Here is a 26,886-nt window from a genome sequence, read left to right as displayed (position 1 = left end):
ACCATCGCCATCTTCGTTTGTCGGGCTGGTGCTTGTTTCCTCCTGCTCATTGTCCCCGTGGCCTCCCACGGATGGACGGGCCTTGACCTTTTTGAAATACGACACGTTTCATGTCACAGTTCCACATCCATCTGCTGCCATTATCATGGATCCCTTCACATGGGTTACATCCATGGACTGGGGCTTGTATGTAAGGGACATCTTCTCCTCTGGATGTCGGTTGCTCACCAGCACTTTGTCTCCTACTGAAATTATAGGCTTTTGGAGATTTCTCTGGGCGCTCACCCTCTCGTTCCATGCCAGCCGCTCCTCTCATACTCGGTCATTGTCAATTGTTCCTGGTTCTCTTCCTTCCAACTCGGGTATGAGAGCTCTGGGGCAGCGTTTGAACAGTGCTTCCGCAGGAGCCACTCCGGTGGTATGATGTGGAGTTGCCCTGTACTCCCGGAGGAATTCAAACAAATTCTTTCGTAGCTCACCCCCTCCATTCAGAGCTATCCGGAACACGTTATTTAATGTCTGCATGAACCTTTCGGCCTCATCATTGGCCCTTGGCCAGAGGGGCGTCACTTTCCAATGTCGTATTCCCCGGTCCTCCATATACTTTGAGAACTGCTGGCTCTGAAACGGGGGACCATTGTCCGAGCACAGCTCATATGGAAACCCATGGGTTGCACAGATTTTCTCCAGAGCTAGTATGGAGTGGTTGCAGGATGTTGATTCCACCAGCTCAATTTCCGGGTACCGGGACCACCGGTCCACCACCGCCAGGAAGTAGGTGCCATGACCTGTGGATCTGAAGTCCGCGTGCACTGTGCCCCACGGTTGTTAACTCTTTTCCATGGACTGTATCTGAGGCCCCCTTTCTGCTGGACTGGCTGATTGACATGGAATGCACTGACGCACATACTCTTCCACCTGCTCATCTAGGTTCCGTAACCACACCTTGGCCCGTAATCGCGCCTTAGTTTTGGCCACGCCCTGGTGTCCCTTGTGGGCAAGGTCCAACACTTTTGTCACCAGTGTGCAAGGTATGACAATCTGGCGCCCTCTCAGCATCAGTCCTTCTTCTGACCTTGAGAGATCATTGCAGGCTCGCCACAACGCTTGCATGTCCTGTTGGGCACCCTTCTGTCTTCTGGTGTTATTGGCCAGTACCCCTTCCAGTCTCCACTGTCCATGGCTGCTTTGATGATCTGAACACGTAGTCGGTTCTGGATGCTTCTACCAGCTCCTGGATCGTTAACGCCACCGGCATGGCCACCTCCACCACCTGGCGAACCATTTCGACACACTCAACCACTTCCGGCTTCTCTTGTGCCCGGCCTGAACCCGGGTGGTGAGACAAATAGTCCGTGGGGTTGTTGGTACCCGGCCTATATTGTAGTTTCACCCCATATTCTATTAAAGATAGCATCCACCGCTCTATCCGAGGGGGAGGCTTGGATGACCCACCAGCCATGATGGGGATCAGTGGCTTATGGTCGGTGACTACAACCACTGGCTTTCCCAGAATATATAGGCAGAAGTGTTTACATCCCCATAGGATGGCCAGCTCCTCTCTTTCAATTTGCGAGTATCGCTTTTCTGTGTCGGATAACGCCTTACTGGTGTACGCAATCGGATGCATTTGTCTCTGTGTGTCTGCCTGTATCAGCACCGCGCCCAAACCTACAGGGCTGACATCTACTACTATTTCTGACTCCTCTGGTTCAAAGTAGGCCATTGTCTCACTGCCTGTCAGCGCCGCCTTGATGTCGTCAGACGCCTTTTGCTCTCTGGTGGACCATTCCCAGATGGCATCATTCCGAGTGAGCGCTCTCAATGGCTCTGCCAGAGATGCCAGATCTACCCACAATAGTTCACCATCCCCAGAAAGCTCCTGACATCTGATGGTGACTCTGGAGGAGATGTTTCTTGGATATCTCGCACTTTCTCCGGGTCAGGGGACATGCCACCGGCATGGAAGATAAATCCCAAAAACTCTATTTGGTCCTTAAAGAATTCACATTTTCCTTTGTGTAACGTAAAGCCCGGGCTCTTGATTCTATCTAGGGTCCTTTCCAGCCTTCTCATATGCTCTGCCTCAGATGAAGCGAACACCAAAATGTTGTGGCTTAAATTTATCACGTCTTTTAGCCCCGCTAGGGCACCCCGAATCAAATTTTGGAAGACTTTGGCAGCTTACTAGATGCCGAAGCTTAGTCTTTTGAACTGATACAGGCCCTCATGTGTTGTGAAAGTCGTGATATAGCAGGATTCAGGGTGCAGCTTCAGCTGATGGTATGCTGAGCAGAGGTCCAGTTTCGAAAACACCCTGGCACCCTGAAGTTCGCTTACAAAGTCATCCAGCGTGGGTGTTAAGTGATGCTCTCGCGGATTGCCATGTTAGGCAGTCTCATGTCTACGCATATGCGCACAGCCCTTGGCTGCTTGGGCTTTGGCACTACCACGATTGGGGAGACCCAGGGAGTCGGACCCTCAACTCTTTTAATAATGTCTATGTCCACAAGAGCTTGTAGCTCAGTCTCAACTTGCGCCCTAAGGTGGAATGGTATACTCCTGTGCTTCAACGCTGTTGGTCTCACCAACTCGTCGATATGTAGGTGTATGGGTTCCCCTTTTAGCTTACCTATGCCTCTGAAAACATCTGCATATCGCTCCATAATGTGTCCAATGTCTGTCAGATACACTGAAATATCGATTTGTATAATGTCGAGCGCCTCTGAGGCTGCAGAGCTGAGTAATGAATGGGGGCTTACTTCTGTGACAAAAAATCTGGCTTTAATGGAGTTTTGTCCATGGGTGACTGTTGATACGAGTGCCTCTTATAGTGGTAGAGTCGTGCCCCCTCCGAAGGTATATATTCTGGCCTTTGTTTCTTCAGGCACTGGTGGGCCGGGTAGAGCTTCATAATGCCCCGCAGCTAGGACACACACTGAGGTTCCGAGTTCTGTCAGTACCAGCATTGGTGTTGCTCCGATGCTGACCATACAGGTGGGTTGATGTCGCTTCCTTATGCCGGACGTATGTTGGAGATGAAAAACACGTCTTCCTCGTCCTCATCCTCTTCTTCTGCGATGTCCAATTCCTGTAGGCCTTGCTCTATTGCAGCAACGTTCTTTGCTTTTTTCGGGGTGCCACTGCCGACCCTTGCCGGACCTCTGGATGCAGCAACCAGAACTGTCGCCCTGCATACCCTTGCGTAGTGTCCTGATACACCGTATCGACCACATACTCTCACTTTTGCTGGGCATTCACCTGCATGAGGGAGATCATAGCCGCAATATTGACAGGGATGCGGGTGATCCGATTTCTGAAACCCCTCTGTTTTTTTCGGAGCCCACCATTGTTTTTGGGTCACTGAACATCCTATGGCAACGGCTTCTTCACTTCTCCTGGGGTGGACTGCTGCGTCCATACGGGCCCCTCTACTCTCTGCCAGTTCATATGCTCGCCCCATGTCCAAAATTTGAGTCAGCATCAGGCCAGGCTTGCAGAGTTCCTGTCTTCTCAGCTTTCCGGAGCTGCATCCTTGAAGAAGTTGGTTGCGTACCATGCCCTCTTCATTTTCCCACCTGTATGTGCTAGCCAACTGTCTTAGCCTACCACAGAACTGGTCCAATGTCTCTTCGCCAGACTGCTTCTCCGCACACACGAGAAACCTGTCATAGTCCATATTTGCCTGGGGTACAAAGTGATCTTGTAGGGCATTCCTGACTGCTGCATATGTTGTCACCTGTGAGTTCAATGATTCAAAGATGCGATGCACCTCTGATCCTGCCAAGTACAGCATTTTCGCCACCTTGGCATCGCCCTCAGTTTAGCCTGTGGCTCTAAACAACATTTCCAACTTCTTCACCCATAATAACCATTTGGGTCCCAATTTGGATGGGGGCACAGACAGGTCACATTCCAGCATAAGTGGTAATGTTTCTTGCTGTCTTCGTGACAATGGCACTGGGGCAACAGCAGCATCCTCCTGATTGCCCATATTATCAGACCGCACAAGCACCTCAACTTAGAGTATGAGGCCGCAAGTCGGTCACTCCCTTGATGCAGCTGCGCACTCAGACTTTAGATGTGCTGTCACGTCATGGCCGACACCTCTTGGGAACACCCACTCACAAAATTGGCTCACTGCTGGGCCCAACACTATGCACTGATATGACCAGTGTCCTGGATAATGTCCAGTGTTTTTGTAACCTTTTTTTTTTCCTTAGCCACAGCCATCCATGCTGGGACAGCTGTGGAATTTCCAAAAATTATTAAATAATGCTTCAGACTGGCGCACAAGCACCTGTGAGGGCCGCAACCATCGTAGCAAAATTCAAAATAGCGGCTGTGGGAGCCGCGTAGGGATTGGCACCGTGTAGGCGTCGGAGAGATTCTTTGTTTATCAAGGACGCCGTCCCAAGAATCCACCTCCCCTTCTCCAGTGTCTTCCTCGTCGCCAAATGTTACTGTGTCAGCGCCAGGCTGTCCATCCACACACGCACACGCACCTACATTAAAGAAGACGCAGACACGTCCATATGCTTCAGGGTCCCGGCGGCTAATGATGCCTCCGGGTTACGCTTTATTGAAACTGCATCCGTGAGCCGGAATGAGGTTAGCGCATGCGTACAAACATGTGCTTTACTTCGCAAACGAGCACAGGGCAAGCAGGAGATGGAGAAAAGGCATGAACGGAGCAAGGCGAGGCAAGACAAAGCCACTGGTGCCTGCCCTCCTGCCCTTTCCTGAGGGTGGAAAAAGGTAGGGAAGGGCTGCCACCCCTGTCCTCTTGTGTGTGGTGTGTCTTCTCCACTCTCTTCAGTTAGCTTCTCGTCTGTGCCCGAGGGTGGCATCAGTGTTATGTCAGGCACAGGAGCTCATTGGACAGGGCCTCAGGCAGGGCTGGACTGCCCCACCGGGACACCCCCGTAGGCCTCTGGCCCGGATTCTGTGGAATGGGTGCTTTGCTTTGAATTGGCTGCCACCATCGACCGAGGCAGGTACTGCGCATTTATTTAGTCTTCCCATCAGGACTGGACATGGGCAGCTGGGCCCTGCACACACATTGCCCAGGTCTGGCTGCAGATAGAAGCCGCCGGGCAGCTAAGTCATGGCAAGAGGCCTTATGCTGGATCATGTGGACTGGAGCCAGCCTACATGCCAGATGGAAGGAAGTAGAGCAATCATTGTAGTAATTCAGGCAGAAAGAAGTCAAATGGCAAGCAGGCTTTCAGAACATCAGAGGTTCAAGGATAAGGAAGCATGAAGGAAGCAGTGATAAAGAACACAAAGACAAGAAATGTGGTAACACGACCTGGCAAACCTGGAGCAATGCGATGCACGGCTTCCTCAACAACATCACCTCTGTAATCCTTGGTGAGAAATCACTCGGAACCAGAAGGTGTGCGACAGTCCGTCTCATCTTGAGTGTGGCGCAGTGGTGTATGGGCACTGCCATCGGGGATGTGTATTGGCACCTCACAGTGGCAGCTTCAATGCTGGTGAACACTGCGCCAAAGTCTCCAGTGCAGCAGGTAAGTCTTGGACGGTGGTGGTGGTGGTGGGTGTTCGGGGGGATCACAGTTATCACAAATAAGACAGAAATCATACCACGGAGGGAATTCAGATGCAAGGCTCTTTGGCCGCTTTCTGACCACAATATGTGGTCCACAGGGCTATATGCTGCACAACCAACTCAATTCACCTTAGGAACTTGTAATTCATCTGGGCTACATGGCTTTACCCAATCATCAAAGGAACTCTCTACGAACACACAGCTGACGCCGATCTGATCATGTCTACTCGGCCCAGACCTGTTCCCGCTAGAGCATGCACGGGAAGTGCAGCCGTGGGAGATGTGGGACTTAGGGTTCAGTGTGTGGAGGAGCAGGAAAGATTCAGAGTCTGAGGTGTGGTACATAGGTGCAGACTAGAAGAACAAAGAGTAGATAAGAGATGCTAGAGAGTGGCTAGAAACTAGAAACAGGAGTGGAAGAGATGGCGATGAGAAGGAGTGGGAGAGCAAATGAGTACGGGAGAAGGAGAGATAGAGGAGAAGTGGAAATGAGAAAGAAAAACGAGCTGGAGGAGAGGATCAGGAGAAAAAGTCTAGAGGTAGACAAAGTAAGTGAAAGCAATGGTGTGACGTCCCTTAGAACCTGGGTGACAGGGAGATTCCTGATATTGTGGAGGAAACTGAATAAAAACAAAGAACCTACCATACATCAGAATGGGGGACATGTTTGCTTATTACAACCAGGAGTTGAAAGGTTATAGGACCCTGGGTTGCAACAACCTGTATATTGCCCGAAGCCTACCTCCAACAATATACTGCAGGGTACCGGGTGGTGGTACTTGGTAGGTGAATCCAGGAGGACCAATCCATGACCGTGTTGAAATTGTCTGAAACCAAGAAAGACCCAGGGCCTCATTAGGAATGGGCCGGTCTGGTAACAACGGTGCCGATAACCCTACCAGCACCATTGTTACCGGACCGACACACTATGTGCCTGCGCATGGGTGCCATCCCGCCCGCCAGGGTCAGACCTGGCGGGCGGAACGGACCTCGCCCGCTGACTTTCACGGAAGCACCGGCACCGCTGTACATGGTGCCAGTGCTCCGTGGTCCCCATTCCAATGGAGTCCTATGGGACTCTATGGGAATGGGGACTTACAAATTCACCAGCGCCTGACTTCCCGGCCGCTGGGGACGTAATACCCTGATGTTACCGGGAAGTCATATTGAAAGTCTGGTGGCAACTCACAGTAGCACCAGCAGGATTACCACCAGACTTGTAATGAGGCCCACAGTGTCAAAAAATAAATGTTTGGGATGCTATGAATCCCAGAAACTGACTAAAATTTAAAAAATGTTTCGGCTATCTACAGGGAGCTCCACTTCCTTTTAGTCGAATGGTAGAGGTTGTGCGAAATTTCTGGGACCCCAAAGCCTACTTAGTCGATGGATTTTAAACCATCCTCTCATCTACCATGTGCACTGGAGGCTTCCAGCCCTTTAAGACGAGGTAGCAATACCCTTGAGATGGATGGGGATGCAGAAATTACTCAAACGTCAATAATCGAAACGACTCGGGTAGATGGCAAAAGTATAACTGTTTTAATATCAATTATCTAAAACAGGGAGTACAATGGAAATTACATCAACGGACGTCTCAGCGTAAGATCTCTCAATGCATTTTTTTAAAAGCAATCTTATATAGCAAAAAATCATCATTGATGACGTTAACCTACGTATTACTAACATCATCCTACGTGGCAAACTACAAAAACCTTGTGGCAATTGTGATAGGCTCTTAAGGAACCTTTAAGTATACGATCCATACTCGTCTAAGAGAGTGAAGAAAAGTGATAGGTTTCTTAATATTAGGTGGGGCTTCTAAGCCTTCCCCTTAAACAGGTCACTATGAACATCACTCAATACGCAACCTCCCATTGGCTACACAAACTATAGGACCTTTAATCACGCGGCCCCCTACCATTGGTTGGCACTTTAACCTCCATCAGTACTTTTCCACCTACGTTAGCAGCATGCAGGCTGGTCTTCTAGGTACTGATGAGCTTGTCTTGACCATAGCTTCGCACCAATGAGCATATTCATCTATCATCACCTCAATGGTCAGTGGAATTTGTCCTTGGGAGTGTTCTTTTGTTCTGGAGAATTCAAGGGAGTGAAGGCACGCTCTGCCCTCATGCGTAGGTGTGACCATCGTGTTCGTCCAACTTCATCCTTCCACGTGACTGAAGACCACAAAATCGAACCTTAGTGTATTTAAAATACTATTTTCTAATAGACCTCTGACGTCTTCCTTGTTTTTGTCCATGTCTTCTGAAAAAGAGTTTCATTCTTTCACACGATTTGTATCCAATGTCTGCTCATCCCAGCCTGATAAAACCTTGGCTTCTTGGCTCATCCAGTCTCGCCTTTCTGAGATCTGCTTCTGTAATTCAATTGCTTTTTTAACTGTGACACACTGGAAAAGAGGCCTTCTTTCTTTAACCCAGTTCTGCTAGAATACATAGTGGAAACACCCATTCTTTAATTCTTTACTCACTTATATATATATATATATACATATATATATATATAATAGAGAGAGAGAGAGAGAGAGAGAGAGAGAGAGAGAGAGAGAAACAACTGATATGCCAAAATAGTGCTCAGCCTACATATAGCTGGTGCTAGGGAAAGAAATCTTGGCCGGATTTCTATATATAAAAAAATATATGTGTTAAGGAAGGTTGTAAAACTTCAAAAAAAAACAGAAACAACATGTCACACAATGATCCCTGCACACACGACCAAGCCGCTTTCTCAAAAAAGTATTTTATTTAATTACAAAAAATCTCGTGCAACCAACACTGCCTAATGGCTTAAAAAGGGTAGGCATCTTAACCACTCCTCCCTTGCTGACATACAGGTTGTAAAAGCACTCACCCCACCAGGGTGGAAACAGCCACGCGTTCCACTTGAAATTCAAGCTTCCTCAGGCTTTTTTCTTTCCATGTACGTGAAAACACCTTCGTTTTAAAAAGCAGGAAGTGGACCGGCATTGGTGTTAGGCTCCTCCCATTCGCTCTCGTACAGCCGATCATGTGATCGCAAGCGGCTGATGTAGCTAGTGCGCGAATCCGCGGCCATATATGAATTAGTTCAAGGGTCCATAGATTAGAGTTAATACTGTCCCCTTAGCAGATCAATTCTGTATTGGAGAATTACAGAGATGCGAGGGAGAAGCTGCCTACCATATGCCAGGACCCACCAACTGACACCATGTTAAAAAATACTAATAATGTGTTTATGTGCGCAAAATTTCATTAAATGGTTCAGTTTCATCCTACATGATGAAAACAGTTGACCATTAAAACCCATGGCTCGGAGTGCTATTAACAGAAGCCAGAGTCGAGCGCAGCACATCTCCCTGTTTAAAAGTATCGTCACATGACCTTCCTATGTATATGATGTGCCTTAAAAGGGCCTCGTCCAATTTTTCAAGTGAAAAGGCAGATCTCCTTGATCTACCTAGATCTCAACATATCTTTGATATCCAACAAAGTGCAAGATAAATGACTAGCAAAAACGTGCATAACACAAATAGCAGCATTACCTCCAAAATTAGAGCATGGACATTATAATACAGTGCAAGTTCATCATAATAAAATCTAACATATCCCATATAAGTATATGGTTAAACCACTGAAGTTAATCAACGTGGGAATACATCATCACAGTGTCCAAGATATCCTTTCATGAATTCATTGTAAGAACACAAACATTTCCGGGTCAATATTCAATCCCAGGGGTCATAAAGTATCAAATTTGCATATTAATGTTGCTTCTAACTGAACTTCGGGTTCCCGATTTCCCAGTCTCATATGTAGTGGAATGTGGTCAAGCCCCAAAAATGACATAGCTTTGCCATCACCATTGTGTCTTTCAATAAAATGTCCCGTCAGGGGATTGGTAAGGTCCCCGTTTTTGATCGCTCTATAGTGTTGTAGTATGTGCAATTTGAGGGCTCCTATGGTTGATCCAATATAGTGCAGCCCACATGCACATGTAACTGCGTATGCTACAAACTTGGTGGTACACATAATTTTATGTGTGTGTCTCCATTTTATGCCATTGCAACTGATAAAAGGCTTTTTAGAAACAAAATTGCACATTTTACAGTTAGCACATTTCCGAAACCCCACAGTTTCTTGTTTCATAAAGTGACTCTCAAATGTAATATTCTCTGTGATCTCCATACTGGGGGACAGAATAGTTTTCAAGGTAGGAGCTTTGCGATAGGTAACACTTGGGGCAGTTCTCAATACTTTCATAAGATCTGGGTCTCTCAAAAGCACATTCCAATGTTTACTCATTATACTCTTGATGTTTCTAGCTTGATAATTAAAGTTGGTAATAAATCTAATATCATCATTTTAGCAACTTTATGTGTTTTACACAATTCCGCTCTTTTTATGTCTTTGGCTTTGTCAAAACAGTCGGCTACAACCTTCCTTTTGTGACCACGACAACCTGTATGTCAGCAAGGGAGGTGTGGTTAAGATGCCTACCCTTTTTAAGGCATTAGGCAGTGTTGGTTGCACGAGATTTTTTGTAATTAAATAAAATACTTTTTTGAGAAAGCGGCTTGGTCGTGTGTGCAGGGATTATTGTGTGACATGTTGTTGCTGGTTTTATTTTTGAAGTGTTACAACCTTCCTTAACACATGTATATTTTATATATATATATAGAAGAGAAGTGAGTAAAGAATGGATATATATATATATATGTTGGCGCATGCTGCAATCTATTCACTATATAGCTAGCCTCAAGAATACTCTGTCTGCTTGCGTTTCTTTGCATCTGTACACGTGTAAAATAACTTCATATCTTCATCTTTTCTGCAGCATAAGTTTCTTCATCTTGATCCCAAGATGTCACTTATCTTTGATACGGTCGTGATGCCTTATAGAATGTCTGCATTCTCTTGTCTCTGCATCTCTTCCCTGTCCATCAGCCTTCTTCATGTGATGTCCCTTTCTTTCCTTCCATTTATCGGTCCTGCTTCTTCCGGGATTTCATTCAAATGACCGTCATGCTGTCTCGAATGCAGGTATGGCTTTCTCAAGGGGAACCTTGCCTCCAGGATTCTCTTCGATATCACTATTTTCACTGGTACCGCACGTGTCTCACACTCTGGTTCCCAACATATAGGCAGTAGGGGCGAAGTGGTGTGAGGTGGGAGTACTTCGCACCTTCTCTACAGTATATTTGCACTGTCTGACCCTCTTCTGTTACAGGTTGTGGATCCATACTTGCTTAATATTGCTTTAGGGTAATAGTTACTGTATATATGTCCCCTAGTATGAGGTTGTGTTAGAAGTGTTAATATTACTTTGGTTTCACCTTGTGTTTGAGTTACAGGCCTTTAACAAAAGTATATGTATTTTTGATATATACAACTGACTGAGAGTAATTTGTGGTGTTTACTGTGTGTGCTCATTGTGGACTTTTCATCACCCTCACCCCTCCTGAGACCTAGGACCTCATTACGACCCTAGCGGCCGTGGTATAAACCGGCACCGTTCATACCGGGCCGCCACATTATGAGTTTGCTCGCGGGTGGCAGTATGCGCGTCTGGTCTGGCCAGACGTGCATACCGACACCAACGAGCAGACCAGGATGCTAACAACGGACCCGTCATTAACGGGTCCGTTGTTAGCATCCTCCCCATTCTCATTGAGCCCTATGGGGGCTCAAATGGGAATGGGGATGTACCGGGTCCGGGTCCCGAAAATGGGAATTACCGGGCCTGCAAAAGTCAGAATGGCCCAGTAATTCCCTTTTTTCGGGACTCGGACCCGGATACAAGTTTGGAGGTAGCCATGCCGGTAATGACGACATGACTACCTCCAAACTCGTAATGAGGCCCCTAGTCTTGAACGCCGCCAAGCTACCCTGATTGGTCTGGCTTGTCCAGAAGGTTACCCTGTTCCAAGAAACTAGGCTGGCCTTCTGAACCTCTGCCCTCCAGGTCAGAGTTCAGAAATCCATCTTAACAACGCTGCAAAGCGGCAACAAGAATTTTGGTAGATTTGTTTTTTTTTGTGTTTTTTTTGTTAATGTCACATAAAATGGGCAGCAGGGGGATCAGGCACTCACCAGCTCACAGGTCGGCAACTCCAAATGTTGCGAAATTCAACAGGAATGTGATTACACCTTCTCTGTTATTGGAAGAGCTGTGGGGAGTGCTGTCCTGATGTGTATTCTGGAGTTGAAGTAGTTCATGAGGGAGGTGCATGCTGCAGTGGTTGGGGGTGTGGAAGGTGTGGATGGTGGTTTAGAGAGGCACCTGACAATGTTGATATGATATGATAGGGCATTTATAACGTGCCTATACACTAGTGTTTCAAGGTGCGTTGATTCGTTTCTGAGTATGAATGGTGGCAGATTAGAGTTCTTTGAGGTAACGGGGGCTTTGGCATTGCATATCGCTGTTTATATTTGTCGTGAAGTGTGTGAGGGCTGTCCTGGTTGAGGGGCATGGGTTCTTTTTCCGGGCTCTTTCTAGGCATCTGCCTTCCTGCTTATAGAGAAGAGGGAACTGCTGATCCATGGTTTGTGCTGGCTGTTGTGGGCTTTTGTAATTTGGTGGGTGCAAGTTTGACCAGTGCCTGTGTGATGAAGATGCTGTATTGGTGGAGTAGGATGGATGGATATGCATGTGGAGAGGAGTGGAGTGGTGCGAGTGGTGTTACGGTACATCTGTAATGTGTTTGGTTTGTCTGATTGGGAGGCCAGGGGGATGTGCGGCAGTTGGTGGGATTTTCTGTGGTAGTGTGAGATTGAAGGGGACAGCAAAGTGGTCAGACCACGCTTCCCAGATTATCACTCCACAGAGACATGATGTTTGCTTATGATCAAAAGGCCCGGGGTGTTGCCAGTTGTGTGTGTGGGATAGGTGATTCTTACACTTTTTGTGCACCATCGGGCCTCCCACGTACAACAGTAGGGACCATTTGGAACAATCATCATCCTCCATTTCCAGCCTCTCTCACCCATGAGTTCCGACTGGGCATAGCTGCCATTATATCCAACTCTGCCCTTGGGGCAAGGCCTCCATGCCGCCTCCATCGCCCTAGCATCGACCGCCATGGTAAGGGGCCTGTGTCAGTGTGTGGTGCCTCACATAGCCGAACTGACTCCCCTTGGGCAGACCCCACCTGCCTGATTTTCCCTTTTATTATACTTTTGTTTTGATGGGGCACACAAGCACTCCTTGCGGAGCCACTACGGCAGGAACACTCACCGCCCGCATCGTGGAAGCATGGCTCCTTCACACGCAGCTAACGTGGCACGAGCAGTGTGCTTGTTTTTTTCCTGTAGTGCGCTCCCCTTCCAGTGTGATGCGTCTCAGAATGTGGGCAAGCTCCCTCCCTCGTCCCTCCCTGGGGCCGGCAGAGCATCAGTGCGTAATGGTTTCTGGCTGCTCTCGTGCACACACGTGTAGTCGCCCCATGCAGGCTAGCACAGGTGAAGCTCTCCAGTGATTTGTTCATCTTACATTGGAAGCAGCCAGTGGTGGAAATGGGAAACATTTGGCAGTGGATCCCATAAGTGCTGGGGTGGGGGCGGAGTTTGGAGGTGGGGCAGAGTTCCGAGGGGGAGGAGTTCAGAGGTGGGTGGAGCTGGCAGTTGACCTCTGATCAAAGGAAATGTTCAAAATAATAGTTTTAAAATGGTGCACTTACTTTCATGCTGCTTCACACACACATGTTTACTTTCCACCCAACAGTGAACTCTAGCAGGTCACTTAGCTAGGTGGCGGTAAAGAAAAGAAACGTTAAGTACTGTACATGCGTCAATGATCTGTACAATGCGAAAGTAAAACTAAGCAAATACAACTGATGGTAATATAATGTGGTCTGCAGTGGCATACTGAGTGGGGGAAGGCAGGTCAAGCTGCCCCCCCCACAGGCTCTTTTGAGAGCCTAACTAGGGCTTTTGTCACTGGGACAGCTCTCTAGTTCGGCACAACAATGAGGCTGACCAACGGGAAATGTGTCCCGCTACCAGGATAATGATCAAGGAGCTCTGTGAGCTAATGTGAGCCGTTAGGCACTGATGGGAAGGAGGGGGGGCTATTAGCAGGGACAATTGTCCCTTTAGAAATGTGTATGGGAGGGAGTGATCAGAAGTTAGAAGGGTGCATAATGTTGCATGCTTTATGAAATAATGATTATGGCTTTAAAACCCAAGGGGGGTTGGTTAGGCTCACATTAATCTGCATGATGTTATTGTGACTTTGCATGCAGGATGGGGAGAATAAAACTAAAGCCATACACCCATTGCTCAACATATTTCTATGATGATGTATATAGTGTAAAGTTCATTATGAAATGGTAGTTTCTTATGTATTGTGCTTTGCTTCCAAGGCATTGTTATAAATAAAGTATTATTTAAGCACAAGAAATGCAAAGCAAAACCTTTATACAAATCTATATCAACTAAACCTGGGAAGATGTGCTCAGCTGCTTAAACTGTCCACATCCCGGTTTCACCATTTAAAAAAAGTGTGTGATCCTGGTCAAATCATTTAATCACATTGGGCCTCATTATAATTTTGCGGGTCCGGTAAGAACGGTACCGGTAACCTTGCTGGTACCGTTGTTACCGGACTGGCAAACTATACGTTCTGCTCGAGGGTACCTTCCCGCCCACCAGTTCTGACCTGGCGGGCGTACCCCCACCTGCGAGCAGAGCATGTCGGATGCACTGGCAACATTCTGAATGGTGCCAGTGCATCCGACCTCCCCATTCCCATTGAACCCCTTGCGGCTCAATGGGAATGGGGAGCATTTCATTCGTGAATGGGCAATTACCAGGTCTGGGAGGGCCCTAATGACCCAGTAATTGCTCATTCATGGGTGCCAGGTTTACCGGCAAGGCTACCGCCAAACTTGTAATGAGGCCCAGTGTGTCTTATCTGCAGCTCTGTAAGTGGTTCACTTCAAAGCTTATGTTAATATATCATGCTGTTATTTTTTTTTTAAAAAGCCTAATGACTATAGTGTTCCTCCATATTTAACAAAAGTGCATTTTAGGTATTTTGCACCACAAAGTTATTTGGCACTTGGCTCACTTCTGACAACTTATTCTAAAGACACTTCCATGGTGCCTCTCATTATCATAGACTGATGACGCTCCTGGCAATGTACTTTTCTGTGAAGTCACTTCTGTTGGTGCAATCCATGTGCTAATTAGGAGGTTTCCATGCATTTTGCCCCAGAGGCTTGGACAGTGCTCTAACAGATGTGTTTCCTGCATCTGTAATGATTCTGCAGTTTTATTTGTTTGTTGCTTTAAAATGTTACTAAAAACGTAGATTGGGGCAGGGGTGGGGGCGGGGTTTGTGGGCACGAATGAGACCATATGGAATTGCGCGCACTGCATTTGGGTGGAAAGTAGCAGGACATTTTTTGCGGTTTGCCCCCGTCACCCCTGCCCCCCACTCTTGCAATGCTAGAGACTCCCCTGGTGCTTTGTGGTTGTGCACAGGGCAGATTAGATCACCGAATCTGCCCAGTGCACAGCCACAGAGCACTTTGCTTTCCAGTGACTGGAGCCCTTGCTAAAAAAAAAAGAAATCGTCGAGCTTTATGGGACTGAGGCTGGCCGGATCCCGAGATCCGGCTACACATCTGATTCTGGATCCCGAGATATGGCTACTCATCTGATGCCGGATCCCGAGATCCGACTACACATCTGATGCCGGATCCCGAGATCCGGCTACACATCTGATTCTGGATCCCGAGATATGGCTACACATCTAATGCCGGATCCCGAGATCCGACTACACATCTGATGCCGGATCCCGAGATCCGACTACACATCTGATGCCGGATACCGAGATCCGATTACACATCTGATGCCGGATCCCGAGATCCGACTACATATCTGATGCCAGATCCCGAGATCCGGCTACACATCTGATGCCGGATCCCGAGATCCGGCTACACATCTGATGCCGGATCCCATTGGCCAGCGCTGGAAGCAGCAATGGAACCTGATAAACCAGAGAGCATTAACAGGGCTGTTAATGGACCCGCGACTTGTGGGTTTGTCCCGCAAAAAAACAGCAAACCTTGGAGGTTGCAAAGGCTGTAGGGAAACCAGTAAACAGGGCAGGCAGAGAGACTTGTGTTAGGCAGAATCCAGGGCAGTTCCCAGAGGGAGCACTACCCCAGATTAGGACTACAGGTGAGAGCAATAAATCCCCTTTGGTATCAGTTTGTACCACAAAGATTTAGTTGGTAGCTGTGGCTGAGCAGTCAGACTTATCTCAAGAGGGAGATGAGCAGTATTCAGGGTTCAGACAAGAGGTAGTACAGTGCTATGGAGTAAGGAAACACTGACCAAAGCTTTGTATTAAAAAGAGAATATATATTTATTTTATACACTTCTAAGTGAACACATAGATCACAGTTAATAAAGTAAGTTAGTAAGTTAAGTTTAGTCAAAAGAAAAGCATATACAACTCCCTATTCAATTGTAGACAAGTTTGCAGTATAGCGAAAACTGAGCAAAACGGCACAGTGAAAACCAACTACAAATGGCACTCTACCAATTCAACGAAAGGGAGGGAAAGTACAAGTTAAACCGAAATATCTTCAGACACCCCCTAGCAACACTTCCCTGAAGTTTTGTGAACAAGTAATGCACAGTAACACTTTAACCAAAAGACAAGTGAATGAAAACTGAGCAAAATGGCACTCCACAGGTTAAAACAGTAGGAAGGAAGAAGGGTTTAGAACATGTAGGTGCATCAACACATTTCTCATTGAAAACTAATCTAGTGAGAGCAGATCTAACACATCAGCCAGAGTCAATAGGCCTGAGCCAGAGTCAGTGGTACAGGACCAAGAGCTTAGGAGCAAAAATGTTCTTGTAGCTGCAGTCAAGTCTTTAGTAGAAAATTGTTGAAGAGGTAGACGCAAGGTGAAAGACAATGTTAAGAGAGAGGGCGGCCGACCCCACAAGTAGTTAAAGAATTTAAAACACCTTTAGGGCTACCACGGAGAAAGGGCGGCCTGGCGGAACAATGTACCTTAAACGTGAAGAAGTGGCTCCTGCGGTCGCGGTTGTTCCTGGTAGTTCCTGCAGGTCGAGGGGTCCAGCAGAGGAAGAGAGGCTCTCGTTGTGGAGGAAGGTTTGAGTCGCTGCACTACCCAGGGATGAAACCAGCCGCGGTGCTGCCAAACAAAGTTTAAAAGGTACGTTTCTTTTAATCGCGGTCCGGGTCGATAGCTGCCTGACTATCGGTCCTCAAGTGCGGGGCACTGTCGAGTCGACCAAGACAGGTCCGAGGATGCGGTAGGTGAACTGGTTGACCCCACCAGCTCAAGGGAAGGAGGCTTCTCCGCTGAAGATCTCCTCTCGTCGTGTGGAAGAAAAAGTGGTGAGACGATCCGACAGGGCTTCACCGGCGGTGTAGATGCTAAAGATGTCTCTGGCTTCTCTTCCCTTCGGTTCCGTAGTTCCAGTGGTGACGTCTTGCTCTTCCAGTCCTCAGGACCCTGCTTTTATGGAGAAAGAGACCCATTCATACAGCCTAGCTGTCACTCACACGGTGGAGTTGTCATATTGGCGGGAGACCCTCCAGCCTTTCACGTTAGAGTGCGACCTGAGTTGTGGTGGCAACTCTGTCCAGGGGTTCTACTCCCCCTCCCAAACAACAGACCCACCCCGGACTCAGTGGTGCCGAAAGGAGGGCTTCTTGGCAGAAGCTCGCCAAAAGGACGAACAAAGGATCCCCGACCTGGGTTAGGAAAATGAAGTAACACTCGAGAAAGAAGTTTTATCAAAGTTCTGGCAAATAAAACCTACTGGAGTAAAGTTAATAAAAAATAGACCAGCGGTACGCTAGAGGCTGTCAGTAAAAGTGGTAGCCTCGAACAATGGGAAAATTCCATAGAGAAATATTTGCGGTCGAATATAAAAGGTAGCAACCACTGCCACCAGCCAGAAACTATGTAGAGGGGGACTTTAAAGGCATACTCTAGTAAAAAATTTTATTGTCCCTATGGGTCGGCCATGTTTTTTTAAGGCTAAGCGGGTCGATTTTAGAAAACATTCCTATGGACCTTACCCGAGTTTTCGTCCATTAAACGCACGCGAAAACAAGCACCTGTGAGCCGCTATTTTCTGATAATCCTATGTTTTCCCCGATCGCCCTGGCTGACCTGCTTTTGCGGCACTAAATCAATTCCCCCGCCCCTGAGCCTGACATCAGCAGACTCGTACCGCCCATTTCCCAACGCCAAAGCACGTCTCGTGTCAACATTCGCTGCGCTTCAGCTAATGACGTGTCGCCATGGAAATGGCAGGACGCCTCTCTCCTCAATAAGTATAAACAGACCGTTTCACAACACACAGCAGCCGATTTTCGATTCCATTCCTCTCTCTGTGTTACTTTGAGTATTCTGTGACTCGTTTCAGTGCTCTGGTCAGCTACCTTCGTCGCTTGTAGCCCGTGTGAACACCTGTACCATCTCGGTAAATTATTTTACTCTGTTTACCACACAATGGCTACAATAATGCCCTACACGTACGAGCCCGAGTATACCGAGGAGGAACTACTGGAAAGGGAAGCACACGAAAACGATGGGGATTCGGACGGCAGTTGGGAGGACGATTCAACAGATGAAGAGCCTGGGCCTAGTCGCATGGACGGCGTCTCCACCTGGTGCACATGCAATCGGTGCGAGCTAATGCCAATCGAGGACGAGAACTGCTGCTGCCGAGAAAACTCGGGATGCCTGGCCTACATTTCGGAAGGCGAGCCACGACCGCAATGCATCACCAAGCTGCCAGACTTCAGGGCAGCCTGCCTCACACGGGCCGTGTTGAGAATCTTGATGGTGCTTATGCACGAACTTCGAGCAACTGTTCGTCCTCGTAATCCGAGTAACGAGTAAGTATACTCTGCATGTCATGCCACTCCTATTTCATGTTCTTCTACTATATCCAAAATTACATCTACATATCATTGTAACGCATGTAAGTCGTTCAATAGTGTGCATTGTCTAGATAGCATTTGTCCGTGCTGAATGCCATTAGTTACAAGAATTGTCATTGACAACAAACGTTTATTAAACTTATCTGGGTCATTTAAAAACAGTTTGTTTCATTCCTTTTCACAGGTAGTACAGGCTGGTGGCCTATCGTTCCTATACATGGTGGCTTCACGGGAGGCTTGGACACCGCGTTCGAAGAGTGATACCCGCCTGTGCCGTTCGTGCCATTAGGGACACGTTCCCGAGTGACAGCGGTCAGTACAGGGGATTTTCTCTCACTATGCTGCAACCTGACCTGTATAACCTTTAAAGTCTTCTAATTTTTTTTTTTTCACGAAAATAAGATGCAAAATAAAACACCACATTTATTTTAACAACGTTTGTCTCGATTTTTTAAATGAATCACATATATCTATACTATCAATTACCATTGGATTATGCAGGCCTTCGGGTCCCACTATAATACACTTGTTGAAGTGTGGGTCTGTGCTCACAAGAATCTGCGTTATGTGGCATTTGTTATTGATAAGCAACGATATACTATCATTCATATAAAGGCGATATACTATATTTTCATATAAAGGCGGTTCGCGCCGGTGGATGCTCGCTGGCATGAGGGGGCTGTCCGGAGCGCGAAAGGCCAAGGTGACAAACTACATGTACACTTCAAAAGGTGTCCCACGTCAAGGGGCCATTGTTCACATGGCCTCCTCAGACCCTGTGTCTCCAGCCAGGCCTCCCCTTGAAGCAGGCCGCCCCCCTGCAATCCACATAAGTGTGTCTCCATTCAGCAGTCTTCCTGTGCCTTATCTGCACGCCCCAGGCCCATCCATCCCACCCTCCTGTATCAAAGGCGGTTCGCGCCGGTGGATGCTCGCTGGCATGGGGGGCTGTCCGGGGCGCGAAAGGCCAAGGTGCCAAACTACATGTACACTTCAAAAGGTGTCCCACGCCAAGGGGCCATTATTCACATGGCCTCCTCAGACCCCGTGTCTCCAGCCAGGCCTCCCCTTGAAGCAGGCCGCCCCCCTGCAATCCACATAAGTGTGTCTCCATTCAGCAGTCTTCCTGTGCCTTATCTGCACGCCCCAGGCCCATCCATCCCACCCCCCTGTATCAAAGGCGGTGCGCGCCGGTGGATGCTCGCTGGCATGGGGGGCTGTCCGGGGCGCGAAAGGCCAAGGTGCCAAACTACATGTACACTTCAAAAGGTGTCCCACACCAAGGGGCCATCGTTCACATGGCCTCCTCAGACCCCGTGTCTCCAGCCAAGCCTCCACTTGAAGCAGGCCGCCTCCCTGCAATCCACATAAGTGTGTCTCCATTCAGCAGTCTTCCTGTGCCTTATCTGCACGCCCCAGGCCCATCCATCCCACCCCCCTGTATCAAAGGCGGTTCGCGCCGGTGGATGCTCGCTGGCATGGGGGGCTGTCCAGGACGCAAACGGCCAAGGTGCCAAAGTACATGTACACTTCAAAAGGTGTCCCACGCCAAGGGGCCATCGTTCACATGGCCTCCTCAGACCCCGTGTCTCCAGCCAGGCCTCCCCTTGAAGCAGGCCGCCCCCCTGCAATCCACATAAGTGTGTCTCCATTCAGCAGTCTTCCTGTGCCTTATCTGCACGCCCCAGGCCCATCCATCCCACCCCCCTGTATCAAAGGCGGTTCGCGCCGGTGGATGCTCGCTGGCATGGGGGGCTGTCCGGGGTGCAAACGGCCAAGGTACCAAAGTACATGTACACTTCAAAAGGTGTCCCACGCCAAGGGGCCATTGTTCACATGGCCTCCTTAGACCCCGTGTCTCCAGCCAGGCCTCCCCTTGAAGCAGGCCGCCCCCCTGCAATCCACATAAGTGTGTCTCCATTCAGCAGTCTTCCTGTGCCTTATTTGCACGCCCCAGGCCCATCCATCCTACCCCCCTGTATCAAAGGCGGTTCGCGCCGGTGGATGCTCGCTGGCATGGGGGGCTGTCCGGGGCGCAAACGGCCAAGGTGCCAAAGTACATGTACACTTCAAAAGGTGTCCCACGCCAAGGGGCCATTGTTCACATGGCCTCCTCAGACCCCCTGTCTCCAGCCAGGCCTCCCCTTGAAGCAGGCCGCCCCCCTAAGACCACGACATACATACGTCATTCAACACACCCCTGTTCCAAATACTTTATAAACCACTTGATATGTCTCATGAGAACATCTTTGTGCTTTGCAAGTCAACTCCTGAACGTGTTACCTGGCAACCACCGAGATCTACGCTAATCTGGTCGTCGTTGTGCTATCCGTGAACTTCTGTGACCGCTTAGAGCAAACCCATCAGTGTGCTACCTGTGGCCATCCACCTATTCTCCTGCAACATACTGCTCTGCTTGCTGAATCCAACTGTTTGTTGGTCAAGGTAAGGCCATGTATCCTAGTCATATTTCGCAGATTTTTAAATTTCTATCTATTTGCGAGTAGAGTACACAATAGTGCTATGTTCATTGGTCTCATTGCTATTGACTAGAGTTTCCATTGCTATGCTATCAATAGATCTATTTATTTTCATCTGTGTCTATTGTCATCGAATTGCATCCTTCGGGGGTCCAGTCTATAATGTAAGCATGTTTCATTCTCGTGCAATACAGAACAGCCAAGTGATGAGTCACATGTTCAGATTTTAGTCACATCATTTATACATTTTTGCAATTTATGCAAATACTAAGTGCAATTTATGCAATACTATGCAAATAAATGTACTTTACCAAATGTACCGTGTTGCTGTTTCATTGTAAAGTACAGTTTCATATTCTGAATTGTGGCGCGCTGTGTTGTGAGTTGATCTGTGTTGGTTTCCGGGTTCTGTGTGGAGTCGCGCAGAAGACGACTGGGTGCGTTTGCCTACGCAGCACAGAAACGTCACAGAGAGAGGCGGGGAATATGAATGTTTTGATAATGTCAGGCTCAGGGGCGGGGGAATTGATTTAGTGCCGCAAAAGCAGGTCTGCCAGGGCTATCGGTGAAAAGATAGGATTATCAGAAAATGGCGGCTCACAGGTGCTTGTTTTCGCGTGCGTTTAATGGACGAAAACTCGGGTAAGGTCCATAGGAAAGTTTTCTAAAATCGACCCGCTTAGCCTTAAAAAAACATGGCCGACCCATAGGGACAATAACATTTTTTACTAGAGTATGCCTTTAAGGTACCCTCTCGAAAATGAACATAGGGGAAAAACTATTAACCCCTTCCAGTACTTCCATATTAAGATGGGGTGTACTGGTTAAGTTCATAAAAATCGACTACTAAAGTCAATGGGGACTTTACATGCCCTGGGAGACAGTAGTCAGTCCCAGGGTATGGAGTCTATGTTTGGGGGTCACTACGACACCCCTGTGTCACTGCACAGAGGGTGCAGTGTAACACATGTGCATAAAGATGGTTCCTATGGGTGAGAGAAAAGATCCCATAGGCATTAAACACAAAAATAGCCTAGAACACACATAACAAAAATGCCTAAGAGTGGGAAAAAGAGTCTCACTCTTGGAGAAAAAAAACAAACCTTTCAAATCCTGCAAATCTGCTGGGGGACTTTATAGGTAACGGAAATTAGCCATGAAATGAGAATTCTCCCTAACAACTTGTACATGCAAAGTGATTCTTTCATCTGAGGTCTGCTTCTTCCAGGGACAGCTTTCGCCTCCTGTGACCTCCTAAAGTTGACAGATTTTGCACCCGAGGCGTGTGTAGCCTCTCTTTCTCATCTTTAAGAAAAACGTTAATGATTTAGGTGCTTTGGCTTCAGGCACGCAAGTTATTGGTGGAGCTAGAGGGAGGGCGTCAGGGCCTTTCAATCTTTTCAGTTGAAAGGGTCCTCAAGCCTCAGTGGGGCCCACAGCAACTGCCCCCGTGTTTCCAGTCAGCAGTTTTATAACACAGAAATATATTCCTTTCTATAGTACTTTCATTTTGGGGATTAAACTGTGTGCTTTGCTATGCTTGCCCCTAACACACTGTGTTTACTGGAGCCCTTCCTGTTACTTCCTGCGGGGTATAGTGTTATGATATGATATGATAAGTCATTTATAACGCACCTGTACACAAGTGATTCTAGGCGCAACAAGACAAGGAAGTGGAAACAGAAGTAGGACAAACAACAATCTTTCTAGGCCTTGTATCATTCAGATCGTGCAAGCGCAGGGGAGCGGGTGAGGGGCAGTCCAAGGGGGTAGGGCAATGGAGAATTGAAGGTAACTCAATAAGTGCAGCCAGCGGGTGGCTCATAAGTGCTGAGAGAAGGAACTGTAGGGGTGCAGATACAGACCCTTAAGTGCTGGGGAGCCCGGAGGCAGTGCAGGGGCAACTGGATATGCAGGAGCCTGGACCCGAGTTCAGAGGGTGACCAGGTGACCAGTGCACGGAGCAGTCAGGTGCATCAGCAGGTGAGAGGAAGAGAGAAAGCAGAAGCAAAAAGGAAGGTCTTGAGTTGCTTCCAGATCTGGAGGTGGTTCGGTTCAAGTGTGTGAGAGACAGGGAGGCTGTTCCAGGGGGAGGCCCCCACTCTCTGCTTGGAGTAGCAGCTGACCCTGAGAGAGTTGGAGGTGGATGAGCGAAGAGCTCGAGAAGTAAGATGTTTAGAAAGAGAAAGGTGGAGGCAGTGCCCCAGAAAGCCTTGTGAACCATGCAAAGAGTCTTGAACTTGATCCTTGCAGCCATAGGGAGCCAATGAAGAGATTTCAGAGCTGACAAATACGATCCCTGGGCTTGGGGCCAATAAGATGTCTCGCAGTCATGTTCTGGATAAGTTGTAAAGGTCAAACAGTAGAGACAGGCAGATTCAAAAAGAAGCTGTTGCAGTAGTCCAGCCTAGAGAGAACCAGGGCTCGGGAGACAGTGAGCTTCTGGGGAGAAGTGAGAAAAGGAAGACTACCTCTGAGGAGGTGCAGCTGATAGTGTGACTTCTTAGAGACATCAGAGATGTGAGGGGAGAAGGAGAGAGTGGAGTCGAAGATGACTCCAAGGTTGTTAGCCTCACAAGAAGGAGCAGGAAGAGGGCTCAGAGCGCGTAGCCAGAGAGAGAGAGAGGAAAGGAGGGAAAAGTTGTCCCAATGAGGAGGATGTCAGTTTTACTGGCATTAAGGCAGAGATCATTGGCAGCAACACCACTCCTGAATTGCAGCCAGACGGTCTGGTATGACAGAGGGAGCGGAAGTGGCTGAGGTGAGCCTGAGAGAGAGCTGGTTATCAACCGCATAACACTGAAAATTGGAGCAGAAAGTAGCGATGCAGAGGGCAAGAGGTGCCAGGTAGTGGTTGAAGAGCCAGGAAGAGAGGTTTGGCTCCTGGGGAATACTACAAAGAGAGATATAGAAGAGAGGAAAGACCCCAGTTGGATCAGGGAGTTTGGTCGGTGAGAAACAAGGTCAACCTTGCTCTGCTTGCATGCCTCATCTCCTCCTTTCCCCCCAACTTCCAGTGTTATGCAGATGACACACAACTCTTTTTCAAACTTCCTGCTGACCCCCTTGGCCTTCCATCATCCCTGACTGCCTACCTGACATCTAGTCCTGGTGCACCTCCAATGTTCTCTGCCTGAACACCTGTAAAACTGAGATCCTTCCCATCGGGACCCCTGCTGCCTCCTTCTTTCCCTCACTCTGGCCTTCCTCCATGGGCCCTCCCCCGCTCCTTCTTCTGAAGCCAGAAACCTTGGAGTCATCTTCGACACCTCTCTCTCCGTCCTCCCTCACTCTCAGGACATTGCCAAGAAGTCCCACTTTCAGCTCTTCCTGCTCAAAGGAATTCTACCTTTTCTTACTTTCCCCCTAGGGGCAATATTACCCAAGCCCTGGTTCTCTCTATGCTTTACTATTGCAATAACCTCCTCCTCAATCTACCTTCTTCCACTGTGCGACCCCTCCAGCTAATCCGGAATAGGGCAGCACAATTTATCCTTGGCCTTAAGCCCAGGGACCACATTGTTCCTGCCCTAAAAACTCTTCACTGGCTCCCAGTTGCTGCACAGATTAAATTCAAATCCCTCTGCATCATCCACAAGGCTGTCTGGGCCCGGGGACCGCACTTTAACTTTATTTGACTAAATACTCTCCCTCTAGACCACTACGCATGGCACCAACTCTTTGTGTGTAAAGTGTTTCGCTAAACAGAGGCCAGGAGGCTGGTCACTTTACTCATCTGGCGCCCTTCTATGGAACAACCTCCTCCTCCATAGGCGCCTGGAGCAGGACTTTCTTACATTCCAGAAGCTCCTCAAGACTTTATTATTTACCTCCTCCTTCCCATCCTCTCTACACTGCTAATCTCGCAGTTGCTGTGATTGCTGTCCTTGGCCCTTATGCATCCTCGGGCCCCTGCCTTCCCACACACAATCACGCATCTTATGTCTTCCCCAGAACTTACCTTGGCACACCCTCTGTACTGGAGGCTCGCACGTACACCCAACACTGCTCTGGCTGTGTATAACTCACCACACAATGCATTTCTTCTGTTGCTCACCCATGGCCACAGACACTCTAGCACGTACCCCCTCTTCCCTCATCCTTGATGCACTGGCACGCTCTGAACACTCACAAGGCACAGTAGGTTCATCCTTTTTCCCTTTCTCTTCATTGTTTTTTAATAATTTTGTGTAATTTGTTTGACTCCACTGTTCCCCTCCAGTGCGCCGATGGAATATCCGGGCACATATGGCCCCCTGGGAAAAAGTGCTTATTAGAAGCATACATGCAGTGCTTGACATGGGAATAAAGAAGTGCAGGTACTCCTTGTCCCAGAGTACCTTCTTCTTGCTGAGAAGTGCCAGGACTATATCTTAGAAATAAATATAGTGCTTGCGGTACTCAGTTCTGGCAAGTGCCTGCCCATTTAAAGCACTGGCTATATGCATTAGTGGTGACATGCGGGCGTCTCCCCAGTATTAGGCATGCATGGAACGAGACTGCCTGTGAGACGCCATTCAACTCTCTCAATGTCACTCTCTTTGTACTCACATACTAGGTGGAGTCTCCGCAGGGCTACGCAGATGACACAAGTTTGAACGGACTGCAGCTGGTCTGCGCGACACCCACTTATAACTATATGAATTCCGTTTCTTACGAAGTTGTAAGGTAAGAACATTTTTATTATGTATTCATTTGGTGTGTCGCACGGGGTGGGGGGGACAAAGAACCCCCTGTGACCAGAGTTCAAGATTTCCTCTAGGCTTATTAAAACTAGCATAAACCAGCATTGGTAAAGTCAACAGGTTTGGCTGTGTATGAGTGTTAGGCATTTGCCAGGCACTGCTATTAGGTGCTCAGTTATGCTAGTTTGCTTATAAAGCGCCAACGCCCTTAGGCATCCGGGCGCTGGACAGAAAGATGGAGCTACCGAGTGGGGATCTCATCCTGGTCTACAGCAACTTCCTAAAGGTGAGATGATTTTCTTCCTTCGGGAGTGATTCTGGTAGCTCGTTCCAGGCCCGTGCCACCCGGACCGGGAAAGAGCGGCCATTACCCAGGCTCTCATGAAACGATTTACCCAGAGGAGGCATGCCTTGGCTGGCCCGTGACACCCGGACCGGGAAACAGCGGCCATTACCCAGGCTCTCATGAAACGATTTACCCTGAGGAGGCATGCCGAAGGTTCCTAGCGGGTTCATAGATCAGTACTTTCTCTTTAAGATATTGAGGGGCTTTCCCAAAAATACACTTATGACCCAGTTAACAACCTAAAGAGGACCCTGGCTTCCTCCGGGAGTCAATGCAGCCCTCTCTGGCTGCTATCACTGGTTCTCTCTGTGCCATATGATGAACTATTTTCTGTGGTTTCTGTATGGCATCCTTACTGGCACCCCTTAACAGAGAGTTACAGTAATCCAAGCGCGGTAGTATAACACCCCGTGCTAATTGTGCACATCCCTCGTGACCATAGGGCCACCCGATCTCAGTACTCTAAGATAATAGTTGCTGTTCCTCACATGGGCATCTGCATTTAGATTAGGCTCTATATGAGTAGCGAGGGTCTTAACCTCCGTAGTCACTGGGATCAGGCTACCCTCGATAAGGAAGCTAGAAAAACCTTGGCCTAGACTCTCCCGGGAGTGCTTGGACCCATAAATCATCAGCCCAGTTTTCCCGGCATTTAAGCATAACCAAATCATGGGCATCCAATTTTGAATGACCATATAGATGTTATTTAGCTTCTCCTGGTCCTCTGCATAATTTCCACTAAACTCCATAGATAGCTGAAAATCGTCTGCACAATTTGTGAAGAAGAACCCCAATGTCTCCAATTCCGTGCACAAAGGCTGGAAGTAAATGTTAAAAAGTGAGGAGGAGCGA

At 48.2% G+C, this 26,886-nt stretch overlaps 1 protein-coding gene across 1 annotated transcript in view; it reads left to right on the top strand.

Annotated features, from left to right (window-relative positions):
* LOC138579451 (vitelline membrane outer layer protein 1-like) overlaps positions 1-26,886 on the top strand; it is a 435,230-nt gene that overhangs the window by 162,542 nt on the left and 245,802 nt on the right. Inside the window, exon 3 of the mRNA XM_069649780.1 lies at positions 25,562-25,671. Within this exon, the coding sequence (XP_069505881.1) occupies positions 25,562-25,671 (110 nt within the window). The remainder of the gene's footprint in view (positions 1-25,561; positions 25,672-26,886) is intronic.

The sequence above is a fragment of the Ambystoma mexicanum genome, chromosome 3p, assembly GCF_040938575.1.
Source record: "Ambystoma mexicanum isolate Mex_15411 chromosome 3p, UKY_AmexF1_1, whole genome shotgun sequence".
In the NCBI taxonomy this organism is placed as follows: domain Eukaryota; kingdom Metazoa; phylum Chordata; class Amphibia; order Caudata; family Ambystomatidae; genus Ambystoma; species Ambystoma mexicanum.
Note: the sequence above shows the minus strand (reverse complement) of the source record. Positions and strands in the feature narration are given on the sequence as shown.